Raw genomic sequence first — 16502 nt, 5'->3', positions numbered from 1 at the left:
AAATGTTCTTAAGGTAAGCTGAAGATTTTTAGTTTTTTATCAGGCTTAGAGGTTTGGGCAGACACCTCATGCGTACTGCTACATTTTACTCACACTTGATAATTTCTACTGATCGATGCATGTTCTCATTGTACCGCATGTAAAAAGTTGTCTATTTTAGGATGACGTTTGATTTTTTCCCTGTATTTCTCTTGTTGTCATCTGATCAGGTCATTAAGGAAACAGATTTGAATGAAACTGGATGGAGTCACAGGTTTTAATGTACCATCAAACGTTCCTAAGATAATCTGATGATTTTTTTATTATTTATTGGACTTATATGTTTTTTCAGCAGACACCTCATGTAAAAAATTCTCTATCTAAGGAGAAAAAAGTCCTTTTTTCTGATCTTTTTTTCTTGTTTTCAACAGATCAGGTCATTAAGGAAACAGATTTGAATGAAACTGGATGGAGTCACAGGTTTTAAACTACCATCAAACGTTCCTAAGATAATCTGATGATTTTGTTATGATTTATTGGACTTATATGTTTTTTCAGCAGACACCTCATGCGTACTGCTACATTTCACTCACACTTGATAATTGTTATTGATTGATGGATGTTCTCACCATACCCCATGTAAAAAATGGTCTATTTAAGGAGAAAAGTCCTTTTTTCTGATCTTTTTTTCTTGTTTTCAACAGATCAGGTCATTAAGGAAACAAATTTGAATGAAACTGGATGGAGTCACAGGTTTTAAACTACCATCAAACGTTCCTAAGATAATCTGATGATTTTTTTTTTTCTTATTTATTGGACTTATATGTTTTTTCAGCAGACACCTCATGTAAAAAATTCTCTATTTAAGGAGAAAAAAGTCCTTTTTTCTGATCTTTTTTTCTTGTTTTCAACAGATCAGCTCATTAACAAAACAAATTTGAATGAAAGTGGATGGAATCACAGGTTTTAAACTACCATCAAATGTTCTTAAGGTAAGCTGAAGATTTTTAGTTTTTTATCAGGCTTAGAGGTTTGGGCAGACACCTCATGCGTACTGCTACATTTGACTCACACTTGATAATTTCTACTGATCGATGCATGTTCTCATTGTACCGCATGTAAAAAGTTGTCTATTTTAGGATGACGTTTGATTTTTTCCCTGTATTTCTCTTGTTGTCATCTCATCAGGTCATTAAGTAAACAGATTTGAATGAAACTGGATGGAGTCACAGGTTTTAATGTACCATCAAACGTTCCTAAGGTAAGCTGATGAGTTTTAATATGGATCAAGGCCTAGAAGTTTGGTAGACATCTCAAGTGTGTTGCTACATTTCACTCACACTTGATAATTGTTATTGATTGATGCATGTTCTCACCATACCCCATGTAAAAAATTGTCTATTTAAGGAGAAAAGTCCTTTTTTTTAATCTTTTTTTCTTGTTTTCAACAGATCAGGTCATTAAGGAAACAGATTTGAATGAAACTGGATGGAGTCACAGGTTTTAAACTACCATCAAACATTCTTAAGGTAAGCTCACAAGTTTTAGTTTTTCATCAGGCTTAGAGGTTTGGGCAGACACCTCAGGCGTGTTGCTACATTTTAGTCATGTTTTCACCATACCGCATGTAAAAAAAAAACCTTTTTTTTTTTTAAGGAATAAAATAAAAAAATTGTGTGTTCTATATTTTGTATGTTGTCAACTAATCAGCTTTTAAAAATAACAGATTTTATTGATCTTGGAAGGAGTTGCAGATTTCCTAATCCTTTCCAACGCTCTTAAGGTAACCTGATGATTTTTATTTTGATTAAGGCCTAGAAGTTTGGGTAGACACTTCAAGCATGCATCTGCATTTCACTCATACTTTGTAACCTCTACTCATTGCAGAATGTTGTTTTTTCTTTGTGGGCACATGAGCCCCCCTGCTGTTTTTCTACTTCTCTCTGTCTTTATGTCCCTTGCTTTTGCACCTGTTCTCTTTTTCAGAACCGATGCTGCACTTTGGACCATCTGCTGCCTTGAGACGTCTCGATCCCTTCATTCCTTCCCTCTTTAACTCTTTCAACCCATTACACATAATGGTTACCCTGCACTGTTGCTCTTCATGAAGTTTCTCCACATTTTTCCCGTAAAGGGTTTTTGTGGAGTTTTTCTTTTATTGGCATCTTGACATGGTAAATCACAAGCTTTGTCTGCAGCTCAGTATTTGTCTCAGCTCCCCTAAAGGTGACCAGTGTTCCTCCAGAAAGCAACAGAACTTGATAACAACAATCAACCATAATATCAAAGAATCTTTATTTTAATCCTACAATGAATAATATAATAAATACAATTGTACCTAAATATTAATCTGATCTCATTTGTGGTCTTTAATTCTTATTATGTGTACATACACATTTGTTTGTCAGTTAACTAAAACCAAGTAGCCTGAAACTCCTGCTAAAACCCTCAGAAGCGGAGTACATACAACCACCCAACTTGACACTAGATGTCAGTATCTTACAGAACATTGGTTTATTGCTCAATATTACAAATCGCAGGATGCAGCATAATTGAGCAGCAACATGTTCTCAGGAGTATGTGCAGACAGGCAGAAGAGAGAACTGACTGGAAGACAGAGTCATAGAATAAAAGTAATATGCTGCACAAAACTCTGTCAGTCTCAGAGTGTCAGGGTGCTAACTGAAGTCATGAGAAAACCGTGCAACAGCTGACCAGCCAGCAGGGCATCAAAACAGTCACTGTGTGTCTGTGTGTGTGTTCAGTACTCAACTAAAAGAGAGAGGAAAATGGTAGGAAAGCCTATTTTCTAATGGACACTTTGCCAGACTTTTCAAGAACTATGATAAACATTACTGACAATCATGATACAGGGATCAAATGGAACAAGGGAATGCTGCAGGACTAAGTTGCAGTTTTGCTGTCAACATTGTGGTCTGACATATTATCTGATGTTGACTTACTAACTGAAAAAGCTTTATAGTTCAGTTCAGTGTCCTTTATTGGCAAGAATGTTTCATTTAAACAATGTTGCCAAAGCAGTTTCAAAATCAAAAGTTTAGATTTCAATATGACATAACAAGATCAATCCAATCAAAGCCATTCAATTTGGCAGTTATAAATTACAAAAACAAAAATAACAAATATAGATACAACATAGACTGTAAATAAAAAGGATGACTTAACCTGCCATGCAGCAAATATTAAGTGCAACAGTCAGTAGCTGGCCTTCAGGTTGTGACACAGGGACACATACTTCGCGGCAAGGTTTGCTGTATGTCCTACTATTTGGATTATTCCTAATTTATCTTCAAGTTTTTTTAAATTCGGTATTAATAGATGGAATTTCTCAAAATATTGCTCTGTTATGCTTCTATATTTAGCACATTTCAGGAGAAAACGTGTCTGTCTCCACCTCGCCGGTCATTTATATTTGTCATCATTTAATTTTACATAAACACATAGCATAAACAAATATTTTCAAGTAACTTTTCTTGTATACTTTTGTGTTAAGGAAGTGTGCTCAAGATATGAACCGAGCCAGACACTTTGACAAATAAACATTTCAATGTTCAAACTATGTACTGAAGACTCTAAATAACCCCAAACATATCATTGGCATTTTTGCACTTGCACTTGCATGTTACTCACTACAATATAGGTCATCATGCAATTAACTAATATCATCTGATAATATCAGGTTCTAAGTAATGTATGTAACATGGTGAGGGTAAAAAAACACTGAAAGAAATGGGGAAAAAAGTGTAAATTTAAAGCGAGGTTACAATGACAAATTGATTTGCAGTATCTATTAATCTTGCAGCTGTATCCATCTTATCTATATCCCATACTGTGCACCTGATAATGCAGCCAGGTGAATATTATAACAAATCAGTTTCAGTTTCTACAGTAATTCGTACTGCTGCAGTGATTCTGATTCAGCAAAACCAGTCATTTTTATGACAAGGTCGTACTGGACACATCTGTGAGCTTTAGAGGTGCTGGTAGGCAGATTTTGTTACCTTTTTTGTGCACAAAGCCAGCAATTCACTCAGCTGTTGCCGTACAGGACAGCTGTGTGTGTGTGTGTGTGTGTGTGTGTGTGTGTGTGTGTGTGTGTGATCAGAGGACTCAGGTTCCTGTGACTCCTGCTAATGTGTTTACGGTTTACAGCATGAAATGCCATATATTCTCTAACAGCGTGCTAACAGACATTGTCAAAGACTGATATACAAATAATCAGCTACGTGTAGCACATGTTTAGTGCTTATTTTATTTTGTGTTAAACAATAACAATAGTAACCACAAAACATTGTTCATTTACAAGAATACAGGAGTATAAATATAGAATATCTGTCCTACGGGGTAGTATTTGAGCATTTCTCTAAAACACAACAGACACACAGTCAAAAAATCATTCGCTCAATCATTCAGAAAAAACAAATGGAAGACCATTAGTGTCTCAAAAGGTTCAGTCCCTTCTGAAGACAGTCTCTTCTTTAGTTTAGTGCTGAGAGTACTGCTTGCACTCCACTTTCCTCCTTGACTACTTTTTCTCCAAAATAGTCTCTACGTCTTACATTTCAAATTGACTTTTAGGAGTTACAGGAGGAGCTCAATAATCAAGGCAGCACACTGACACATTCAACAGTTTGTTTTGTCCCATTTTGTTCCTCATTAGGAGATTCAGATCCAAAAAAAGTGGCTCACTGTACACATTAATACAAAACATTGGTGTCTGTAGCATATTAACATCAATCAATGTTAAACTTTGACACCTCACTGTAAAGCATCCTCGTTGAAACAGAAAGCAAAGAGGTTTATGGGAAATGCAGTTTTTTGAATAATGCTTGCACAATACCAACAGAGACCAACCCTCCTGTCCCTACGCTCATTTATTTTGAATACATCCTCATGGGTTCACAATTTCTTTGACAATGATGTTATGATGTTAAAATACACTACATGTTGCACCATTTTTAATATGACACCATCTGATGTTTAGATAATACAGAAACCTATGCTACCTTCAAATGTGTTTCCTGTTTTCACTGAAAGAGTCCATATCCTGTTGTATTCATGAAGTGTTTACTGATGTTTTCAGAAATGGCAGAGGCCATGGAAATACATTTTTCAGTAGATGGTAAATTAATACACTGTAATTTTAGTTATAGAGTTTTTCAATGCCAAGCATGTCGTGTACACGAATTCCTATGTTATAACCACAAGCTCACAAGTTCCATTTGAAGGCAGCAATGATGTCAGGTTGGTTGGAGCGTGTGCTCTTCATCCTGCCCCGCCCCATGTCTTCTGAGAGTTCAGTTTGAGGCTTGAAGCTGGGCACGGTGAGTGTTTCATGTGTGATAGACGTTGATTAGACACTGTTGAGAAGCAGAATGGTAGTAGCTGAACCGGGAGAAGAAATTTCAGGGTTAATGTAATGGGGGTCTTGTTCATCCCCGGTGTCCTCTTCTTGCTTTTGTGCTACAGTCAAGGTTAGCTTGTTCAAACTGGCTTCTAGCGTTGCCTCCGCTCCCTCTGCTCTGTCACCTGCAACACACACACAGAAACAGGGCATGTAATGGTGAATAAATTTGCATATTAAAGTAAACCAAAGGTTCCACCAACTTATCTTTGCTCAATGAAACAAAACTTTATTGAAAACCAATCACTTTCCAGTTAATTTCATCCACCTCTAGCACGATGGATATGATGCTGTTTTACAAAATGGGAAATGGGTTCAGATTCCCACGCAAACACAGAGAAACAAATTATTATATTTTGTGCTAATAGTCAAGGTTTTAGTGGACAGCTTTACTGTCTTATTTTTAAAAGGCACTTTCAGAGTTCAAGAGATAAAGACCTTTTAGAAAGTAAAGGTGTAAATAAGGTGTCCAAAATTGCTATTGGCCTTTAAAAATATACACAATATAATTTTAAACAAACCCAGGGTAAAACCTAGCTCAACTTTAATTTATACTACTTTGAGCAAATAAACTGTGTGTGAATTCTTTCTATTGACGTCACACATAGTTTTAAGTGATACTTAAACACTTCTTGGAAAGTTGTTTTTCTCTGTATCTTTTTTTTAGTTTAACATTTTGGAAAATATGCTTATTAGCTATCTTTTCCAGAGTGAGACAAGAATATTGATATCAATCTCATGTTTGTGTGTTACTTAGAGTCAGGACCTGGTTTGCCTACCTTATTATAAGTTAGTGGAGTCCATGGGACCGAGCCTAGCTCTGTCCAAAGTTCAAAAATACACCTACTAACACATCTAAACCTCACTAACTAACATGTTGTATGTAGTTTGTTTAATCCATACAAAAACAGAAATGTAAAAATGACTAGTTGTGGTTTCAGTGAAAGTTCCGTGGTTAACTTTTTCTTGGGGAACAATAGGTTGACACAGTGACTTCCTGGAGTCTTGTCACAGTGAGGCTGCCAGATTTCATACAATTGTCCATGTACAGAGGATGGATGGATGGATGGATATTATTTGCCAATGAATAGTTATAGTATGTAACTAATAAATTATATTATAGCAATTGGTCAGCTTTAGAGATGCTGGTATGCAGGTTTAGGAACTTTTGACAGAGCCAAGCTAGCTGTTTCCCCCCACTTCCAGGCTTCATGCTAAACTAGGCTAACCACATCCAGACTCAAGCTCTGTTCTTAACGCACTGACAGGAATTTGGTATTGATCTTCTAATCGCAACTTTCAGAAAGTATAAGCATATTTCAGAACGTGCTGAGCTTATTGAACGTCCCACTACAAAAATACAAAACAGTTTCAAAATATAAGATGAAAAATCATAATCAGAAGTCAACACACATATACACACACAGATGTGATGAACACAAACCTCTCTCCTGCTCGCAGTCTGGAGAGGAAGCTCCACTGCACTGGCTGCGAGGGCCCAGGAGAGGCGAGGCATGCCCGGAACTGCAAACTGAGTCTGGGTCATGAGAGCTACAGGGGCTCGCTAAGTCCAGGCCGCCGGGACAGGAGGAGGTGAGGATGGAGGAAGAGGGAGAGGAGGACAGGTAGGAGCATGAGGTGTAGAGCAAGGAGGAAGGGTAAGGGCAGGGGGTGTCTAGTGGGGTAGAGGTGGAAGGATGAGAGGAAGATGAGGAAGGTGAGGCGGGCATGGCTCGGGATGAGGAGGTGGCATGAGTGTCGGCCTCCTCCTCAGAGCTGCTACTGTGACTGCCCTCTTCGTCAATTGATACAGACACCACTGAAAAACGCACACACACACACACACACACACACACACACACATATGCACATTAAACATGCAGACACCAACAAAACAAACAACATCTCATAATGTGGGTGGATGAAGTGGATGACTATTAATTTCTAAGCTTCACTTATACTCACTTGACAGACCGTCTGACTCCATCTTGAAGTTGCTAATGTCCTCATTTCCCCCATCTCCCTCTGCACCAACGCCCTGCTCCCTGGTTCCCATGGAGCGTCGCTGGGCATGGATCTCTTCGGAGATGCTCTCTAGGTTGCGTAGTGCTGCGCGGTACTCGGCCTTAGCGACCACAAGTTTGGCCTGCCGCTCATCCACATGACGCTTCAGTTGCTATGAGAAATCAAACCCTGTTTCTTAGTAAAACTGAATTGACACATGAATTGCATATATATAAATTTGACAATTGTCTTTCCAAGAACCTGACATTTACACAGTCAAGCTCGGGGTAAGTGCTTTCGTTCCAAAGCTAACACGGCTAAGGCAACAGCAATGCTAGCAGTTCTGTGAGACTGTACAATGGAAAAGTGGTACTTTGAGTTAAATGTTGATGTTAACATGCTAATATTTTACAGGTTCACCATTTTACTTTAGCATGTTGGTATGGTAATTAACACTAAACAAAGTAGAGCTGAGGCCAAAGGCGGTGACATCCGTTTTAAAGATATTTGGTAAAAACTTATTTAAATGTTTGACCTAGTGACGGTGCTAAATGGAAAGTTCAGAGTTCACCAACGTTATTACAATTTGTCCAGAGGGGGCAATAGTATGATATTTCAGTCTGGACCAAAGTGGTAGCCGGAAGGTAACTTATAAACTACAGTGACATGAAATGGTTTGGCTAAAAGTATCTTAACGTTTAAAGTGTTTAAATACCTGCTAACATACATACCTCTAGCTGTAGATAATACTTTGCTTTCAGTTCAAAATAAGGCCTACAGGAGGAGAAAAAGAAGAAAAAGTGAGAAAGAGGGAGGGAGAAACTGTCAGTGGAGAAATGTCTAGAAAAATAACACTCCTCTATGAGCAGTCACATTCCTTGGCTCCTACAAAGGGAGCACACCCCAGCGCTGCACAACTGACACATGAAACATCTGGACTGCATCAGATGACATAAACGTAGCCCCGCTTTCTCACACACAAACACACTCACACAGAGCGAGGCCCAAGCAGGGGGAAAAGAAGAGGAAACATTCAGAGGGGAAACAAAGGCTCAGACCTAGATTTGTTGATGGAGCGTTTGAGTTTCTTCTCTAACTGCCTCATGTGGCTGATGGAGGAATTGTAATTGGATGCCGTTTTCCTGTGTTCAGCCTCGCTCCGTGTTCTCGCCTGCTCGGCCTCCATCACCTGAAACAATCAAGAAAGGTTTATTTTACCTGTATGACCCAAGCAAAAGAACAATCATATAATGACTGCTCTGTACCCTCTGTGTGGCATGGTTGAGCATTTCCTGCCAGGCAGAGTCAAACTGGCGGCTGTCCTCCTCCAGCAGCCTCTCCTCGGCCAAGGCGATGGTCTCCTTGGCTGCACGCAGGATCTCCACCGCCCGCTGGAACTCCTGAGTGGCCTTTTGTGCTTCAACCTGGGCCTAGAGTTCAGAGAGAGAAGGGTGGACATCAAATGTGATAGCTACAAGTTTCCTGCTTGGAAATACTACTGACACTTTCAGGTGTTAAATATTTCTGCTGTTGAGTTCAGGGTGATTTCACTTAATTTTGATGTCATGAAAAGTGATATGTGGGAAAAAACTGACAGAGAACATAAATCATAGCATAGTGACAGCTTCAAACCACTTAAAATTCCCTCTTTGGTTATTAATTTCAACCAGCAAGTAGGCCCGGCGTTTGTTCTCACATAGTGCAGCAGCAGTTTCCAGTGTGTGTCTGTGTGTGTTTTCTGACCGAAATTTCCTCTGGAGGAGCCATGGTCGATTCGTTATGACAGCCATAGAGGGATGAAGAGATCTTGGTATCGCACACACATATATACGCACAGAAAGACAACTGTGCCTTGATCCAACAGACAAACAGAAGCATTGTCACTAAGAAAATCTGACACTCTTGTCAGTGGGCTCTGCCAGCCCACGGTCACAGTCAATAGGATGATTATTCCCATCATCCTGGGCCTACTCAGATGCTTAAGTCAAGCCTCAGACCGACATGACTTAAAGGTCAGCGTATTGGCTGACTAGCGAGATTAAGCAATTGCAATAACTCCAATCAGATTTTCTGGAATAAAAAAAATTATATTTTTTCTTGGGAAGAGAGCTGACGACATCACCAGGATTTAATGTCAACATTGGGGCCTCAGATAATAATGTCTATAACAATTAACATGGCTTTCAAGTAAAAGTACAGAATGAAAATAAACCTAAAAACACACAAGCTACATGCTTTTTTTCACAAGACCTTGTTTCAAGAAAAAGCAACAGTATAGAATTTAGCTGCTGCTGTGATACCTCCACATGGCATGCATATTGATTATGATGTTAGATTTTGGAATGTTCTACCTCTACATATCTAACATAAATCACAAACAGAAGAAACAAAACCACTTCCTCGTCTTCCTACCGAACATGCAGACTTTCATTTTAAGAAACTGAAATGGTTTGTACTAGGCAAAAACGTTATAGCGAACACATCTCTGAACAATTCTGTTATCTGTTCTCATTTCACTTGCATCAGAGACTTCCAAAATTATGCAGCAACGGGCAGTCCCACTGATACTTTCCCCCAACCCTTTGAAAGCTTTATGGAGTTCAAGTACATTTTCTTAAGTGTGTAAGTCAATTGGTTCCCTTAAAGCTGAAGGTGGATCAGTTGTTTTATGGCTTGTGTAACCTTGGACATTTTATAACATACCCTGTCTGCCAGTATGCCCCTTGTCCTGTTTTAACTGTATTTTCAGTTTGTATTAACCGTATAGAAACAAACTTGCTGGTCTAGTTTGTTTTTCTATCTTTGAGTATTTTGAATGGATTATTGTATGCCATTGTTGCAGCTAAATGGCCATTTATAACTATGAAATAAAGCCATCCATTCATGTGAAAACTATAAACCCTTTCACAGTTTAGAGTGTTTCCTCAAATCAGTAGACGACAGGAAAAAACCTGATACCAGTTTAAGTTACCAGGTTCTTTATTTCCTCTGTCTTAACTTGCTAAGAGGTGTTTTTAGAAAAAGAGCAAACTGAGTTATAATAATTAGCGATTAGAAGCCTATATTCACTGTGTGCATTAGACGTCTGAGCTTTTAGGGTTTTGACACATGTTACTCTGTGTGTAATAAGAGGGATGGCACCAAAATGCTCGCAGACTATAGTAGATAGATATTGGAACATGCTAACAAACATCTGTTGATTTGTGGCGTCTTAGAGCAGCACAACAAGGTGTAAACACAATATTATCATATTACCACCGTATAAAGTTATTATGGCAAAAGTGTTAGCAAACAGTTGCCTATTTACTAGAAGCAACAGTCCTGTTTCTGGCCACCTAGGGAATGTTAGTCTAATCTACAGTACTATTCACTCTTGTTTTGGTTCCGTTTTTGATCTCTATCAAAATCTTAAGGGAAATATATGGCTCTTTAAGTGCTATATGTTGTTCACCTAGTTGCTAACTTTGTCTGCCTGGCCAAAAAGCATATGTGCTGGTGGGTTTATCAGGGCTTCTTTGTTGAAATAGTTGCATCTTGAAACAATGGACATTTTAAACATATTAAATACACCAGGAGTTGAAGGGAACTGCCGAGTAGGGTCACAATCATCTGTGCGTTTGTAAATACAAGCCACATATTTCACATTAAAACAGACTTCCAAAAGGTCAGCAGATCTCTCTCAGCTGTTACACACTTTTTCTCACGGCCTTCCCTTGCTTTATGTCACATTAACCTCTGTAACACGACCCCCTTCACTGTCAGCCATGTTTATGACAAAGGGTCCAACAGTGACGTGAGAAAGCACAGATCTGCATCGTCTCCCACAGATTGTAGAAACTCTACGAGCTGGCGTCTTTTGTGTCGCATTGTTGTGATATCTGAGCGTTGCAGGGGTTAGATATGCTATCCAAGGTTGTCAAGACCCCTTCCAGAAGGCAAAGAGGTAGAGGAAGGGAGCAGGAAGATAACAGTTGCTTTTTGCATGCAATCTGTTAGTTTGACTGGCAAAGATGAATCCCTCCTCGTTGTCCCTTGTTATGACCCATTTCCCAGGCTCAGAGAAGAGAGGGGGCGCAGGGAAGACAGGAGGAGGCTGACGGATACTTGATGAGGAGAAACCATCAATGGCTTGTCAAGCTGGAGATAAAAAGTCACACAAAAGACAGAGCAGCAGCACACTTCCTTTCTCATGCAGGGTTAGTGTTTATTCATAGTGCTGTCAGTACCCACAATATCTGACTGCGTCTGAGGCAAACAACATGATGGTTTTCGTCTGAAATACCACAACACGCTGTCACCTCCTCCTACGCCTGTTCATATCAATCCTACTAAAGGGGGCTTTTGTATATCTGTGTGCGTAACTGCGCACATGGATCATTTTTATTTCATGTGTCAGACAGTCACTCCGTCTGACACCTCTCTACCCCTTGTCTCTAGACATTCACCCCATTTACAGTTTTCGGGAGGTGAGACGTGGAGGGTGAAGAGGTAGAAAGAGGTGACTGAAACAGGAGAAAGACAGACGGACAGACTGACAGGCAGTGGCACAGAAGAGGATGCTGGGTAAAAAAGGACAAAAGATAGGACAGTACAGGCAAATTCCTACACACCCCCCAAGTCTGTTGGAATGTATGGGGGAAAACATGGGGGTTGGGAGTTGAGACTGGCTTATGGGTGGGGGTAGGTACAATATTGTGTGTGTGTGTGTGTGTGTGTGTGTGTGTATGTGTGTGTTCTGGTAGGGTCAGTGAGGGTAAAGCATTTGAATCCCTTTAAAGTAGGTCATATATTAAATATTAAATATCCATCCATAAATCATTACCAGACAATACGCCAGTTTAACTTGAGGCCTTCATCGGCTTTGCTCTATTAAATCTATCTCCTGATCACACACACACACAGACAAGTGAGGTCCCATCAAAATTCAAAACCCCCCAGTAATCCCCGTCTGTCACGTGTCAGAAGCAGATGCCACTGGCAGGTAGTTTGTCGTATTCCAACAGAGACAAGAAGGGACACACACACACATATACATAATCTATTTTAGTTTTACAGCTCAGCTCTGACACACAAATGTCAGCCTTCTGATGAAAGACTCATGCGCTTCTTCCTTACTGGCTGAGAAGAAGGGTTCTGGACACTACATTTCTGGTGCTAGCCAATCAAATGAAAGCCTTATCAGGGTGGGGCATTTAGACAGTTAAAGACATGACCCCTCTGGAGAGGGAACAACACAGTTTAGTGCACTAACCAGTGGGGAAGTTGCCCTACTTTGCATCTACCTGCAACAGTGCAGTAAGCATGGAAACGCACAAACCTCTCAGTTGCAGCAAAGGAAGCAAGTAGACAGATTATGAAAAATATGACAAGGCAAGACGTTTCAGTGCAACTCAGACAACTCCTCTTGCCCACACCGAGCTGGTGTGTGTGTGTGTGTGTGACACTATCTTAGCACACAGAGGTAAGACTGAGTTTAAAAATAGACATCACGTGTTTGTGCTCCCTTTAAGTAGATATACGCTGAGCTCTTTAAACTTCTCATTGCTAATCCACAGTAAGCCTGCCCTCAAACACTCTGTCTACCGACCTCAGAGTCACTCCAGCTCTCTTCTGTGAATATGTGTGTGTGTGTGTGTGTGTACCTGTCTTGCTACTTTGCGGGCTTCCCAGTAGGGTTTGGAGTCGTCCACAGCCCGACCGATCCTCTTCACTTGCTCGTCAAGCTTCACTGTTGCTTCCACCAGCACCACGCGAAACCGCTGACGACAGTCCTACACACATACACACAAATGTATCAATCAACTTACAGTCATAATACTGCTTTTCAAAGTGGTTGTGAATTTGGAAACTGGAGACTGCTGTCCGAAATTAGGAGGTATACAAATTTTTAGCCACACTAGAAGTGTGGTTTGTCGGTCTGTCTGTCGATCTCGGTCCAGACTGTCACTTTCTACATACATTCATTGTCCCCAGAGGATTAATCCTACTGACTTTGGTGATACCCAAACATTCCACATAGGGCCATCATCAAGTCAAACTTTTACTTTTTCCAGCACTGAATGAATGACATTCACCATCAGCCTAATTTGCAAATGTGAGCATGCCTTTAAACTAAGACGATGAACATGGTTAACATACCTGCAAAGCCTCTGCACGTTAGCATTGTCATTGGTTGTTGTTGGTTGAGCAAACCTTATATACATTCTTTGGTGGGGAAATCATGATCTTGAAACTGGTATAACATAAGTGGCAACATCTGTGTGTTTGTGTGCGTGTGTGTGTGTGTGTGTGTGTGTGTGTGTGTGTGTGTGTGTGTGTGCACTTTTTGGCATAAAGCCCAAGGTGGCACTGTGACAGTAGACTTGTTATTCATAAATTAGGTCTGTTATCATCTTGTCTTTATGGCAGGGCTACTTCAGGCCATCTGTTTGCATGTGTGTGTGTGTGAGTGACAGTGTACAGTTGTGTCTCTCCTTTCCAGAAAGGAGTTTGAAAGGCAGCAGCACCTGCATCCTGTTCATAAAACTGACGAGACTGCAAGAGAGGGTAAACGAGGGAAAAGGAAGAGGGCGCTATGGGAAGCGCACTTCCTGTGACATCATTATATTTCCTGACTTCCTGTACCTGAAAAGAGATGGTGACACAGCATACAGTCTGGGAGGTATATTCTGTTTGCCTTTGGTCAAGTATTGTAGTTACTTAGTGATGGCATACCCTCTTGGCCTTGCTGTCTCTTTAGCTCTACCACACACAATCTTAGATCTCTGCACACGAGAGGTTTCCGTTGGCAGAGTAGAGAACCTCATCTCTGAGCAGGGATTTAACCTCATTGCCTCAGCTTTTCCTGAATCCTCTGAATCTACTGCACATCGTCCTTAATCAAGTCCAGCCTGCTTTTCACATTCTTCAGCCCCTGACTTTCATTCTGCTTCACGATGAATGGCCTTCTTTCTTTTTCTGTTTGCCTATGCCTGTGTATTTATATCTGTTACTCTACTGACACACAACTGTATAGCCAAATATATATGGCTAAAGCAGTGGGAAAATGTGCAGTGATCTATAATAATTATCCAGTATTTAGCTGGAAATCATGAAGCAACATATAACAATGGTTGCAACATTGAGAGGCGTGTATACGGACTCCTCTCCCTCTGGCTCTGTCTGTTGTAATTATTCCAGCACTGGTTTGTGGTGTTCAGACATGAGTGAAGGTCTAATGAGAAACAGAAGAGGCCTACTTTGAGGAAAAGAAAAACCACAGCTTGCCTCTGGAATGTTTTTACTTTTGCTGAACAGTAACCCTTCTGGCATTCTTTTATATCCATGTGAGTGCTGTAAAACAAAACTACCATCCATCTTCCGGCTGTTCCTCATTGTATTTTACATCCTTTTCCTCTTTGGAAGGGTTTGTTTTTTAAGGAATGCTGAGGGAGTTGCAGGAAAACGAGGACAGCACTTGAGGTTTAGCTTTCTTCAAATGTGCCATTCAAATATTATAGTTAACATTCATATCATAGTTCTGCCTCTTGCAGCACTGACAGATCATACAGTGCAGTTTGTAGAGTGACAGTTGCTGCTTCACATTTTCCCTCAGACGCAGCTCCCGCATTTAGAAAATTTCCATCTTTGCAAGACATTCCATGTGAACTGTCTCTATGCAGTGGCCTCACATTCCAAAGCACAGTGGGAACAAGATGAATTATTTCACAGCACGGACACGATTTCTCACTTGTTTAGAGCAAAACATAAGATTTTAAGTCTGAATGTGAAACTTGATTGCTCCTTGAGATGGGTGATTGGCAGTGCAACTCAGCCATGGCCCTGCAGGGAGAGACTGTAACGCTGATGATAACGATGTTGGTGGTTGGTGTTTCGTCTTACCTCCAGCTCGCTCTCCCAGCGGTTAATGTCATCTGTGGACTGATTTAACTTCTCCAGCTCTCCCTGTGTACAGAAAACATGGCATGCATGGAACAGCAAAGAGAGAGAGAGAGCGAGAGAGCGAGAGAGTATAGTTAAACAGATTGTGTGTCTGGAGGCTAAACTGTGTAACTTGTGTTTCCCAAATTACTGAGCATGCAGTGTGTGTGTGTGTGTGTGTGTGTGTGTGTGTGTGTGTGTGTGTGTGTGTGTGTGTGTGTGTGTGTGTTTACTAACAAAGCGTTAAAGGGACAAATATTAAATCTATTTATGAACACCTTCAAACATTGCATTGCATGACTACAAAGCACAGTTGACACATTCAGTTAACACTTAATAATTTTAAGTGAAAATGCAATTGCTACAATATAATAGTAATAGAATAAAGTGGTAATGTTTGAAATTTTACTGGCTTTTACTGGCTAACTATATTATCAATATTTTTATCCCGCACAGTTTTTTTCACTGGGTTCCACGTTTTCATCTCAATGTCACTTTCACCTCCACATCTGGATCTATTTAAACAAACAAAAATCTAACCTGGATTCTTGGATCCACTTCTTCTTCCTCCTCAGCACAGTCCTCCTCACAATTATTCCCATTTTGTAAAGGATCCATTTTCAATAGCCTATATCTGGAGATTTTTGGCAAAAGAAAACGAGGGTCTCCACTGCAAACAAAGCGCGACCCCGGGGTACTGGACAGCAAGGGTGTCCAGCAGTGATCTGCCCACACTAACCTTTACACTGTGAAAATTGCATGTTTTAGGCTTTTAAAGGTTTCAGTGCGTTTAAAAGGAGTCCGCTGTCTGCACAGCAGCGCGTCTGGGAGCACTGTAGAGGATAACAACCTCAGGGATCGCCAGCAGACCAACTGTGGAAAAGAAACTAACTATAATGATCAGTAGGACTACTTCTGGTTTGGGGTTTCAAAATAAAATCTCATTTAGCGTGGCAGTTGGCTTTTAAGGTAAAATGTGGGCAGGTTAGAAATTGATGTCTAAAATAGTTTATACTACATCAAACAACCTTGTCAAATAAAGAATACTTGTCTTATCATCATCTTACTTATTTTTATTGCCTGTCTTCCATTTAACTTAGGCTATCCCAAACCTGATTTTAAGTGATCCTTAATTTCTTTTCGTTAAAATATATTAATTATAATACCTTTATTT

At 40.1% G+C, this 16502-nt stretch overlaps 1 protein-coding gene and 2 long non-coding RNA genes across 6 annotated transcripts in view; 2 read left to right on the top strand and 1 right to left on the bottom strand.

Moving 5' to 3' along the window:
• LOC123977148 overlaps positions 1 to 550 on the top strand; it is a 2266-nt gene extending 1716 nt beyond the window's left edge. For all 4 annotated transcript variants that reach the window (XR_006826544.1, XR_006826543.1, XR_006826542.1 and 1 more), the window contains one exon: positions 283 to 550. This is a non-coding gene — a long non-coding RNA (uncharacterized LOC123977148). The remainder of the gene's footprint in view (positions 1 to 282) is intronic.
• A 199-nt stretch (positions 551 to 749) lies between these two features.
• LOC123977149 lies at positions 750 to 2328 on the top strand. Its single transcript, XR_006826546.1, has 4 exons — positions 750 to 971; positions 1168 to 1240; positions 1431 to 1508; positions 1966 to 2328. It is a non-coding gene; the product is annotated as an uncharacterized LOC123977149 (long non-coding RNA).
• Positions 2329 to 4233: 1905 nt separating this feature from the next.
• On the bottom strand, positions 4234 to 16178 carry sh3bp5a (SH3-domain binding protein 5a (BTK-associated)). Its single transcript, XM_046059539.1, has 9 exons — positions 15869 to 16178; positions 15290 to 15352; positions 13051 to 13179; positions 8674 to 8838; positions 8467 to 8597; positions 8140 to 8182; positions 7370 to 7580; positions 6849 to 7223; positions 4234 to 5529 (listed from the first exon to the last, which is right to left on the bottom strand). Exons 1-9 carry the CDS (start codon positions 15944 to 15946, stop codon positions 5354 to 5356), a joined length of 1371 nt encoding a protein of 456 aa, XP_045915495.1. The 5' UTR covers positions 15947 to 16178; the 3' UTR covers positions 4234 to 5353.
• Positions 16179 to 16502: the final 324 nt, after the last annotated feature.

This window comes from Micropterus dolomieu, linkage group LG09 (genome assembly GCF_021292245.1).
Source record: "Micropterus dolomieu isolate WLL.071019.BEF.003 ecotype Adirondacks linkage group LG09, ASM2129224v1, whole genome shotgun sequence".
Lineage (NCBI taxonomy): Eukaryota > Metazoa > Chordata > Actinopteri > Centrarchiformes > Centrarchidae > Micropterus > Micropterus dolomieu.
This window is presented reverse-complemented; position numbering and strand designations above follow the sequence as displayed.

Coding starts and splice junctions, on each gene's coding strand:
- sh3bp5a (XM_046059539.1), bottom strand. CDS start 15,946: ATGGATCCTTTACAAAATGGGAATAATTGTGAGGAGGACTGTGCTGAG. Junction 15,353..15,868: donor AAGTGGATCCAAGAATCCAG/GTTAGATTTTTG, acceptor TTCTGTACACAG/GGAGAGCTGGAGAAGTTAAA. Junction 7,224..7,369: donor GGAGTCAGACGGTCTGTCAA/GTGAGTATAAGT, acceptor TGCGTTTTTCAG/TGGTGTCTGTATCAATTGAC.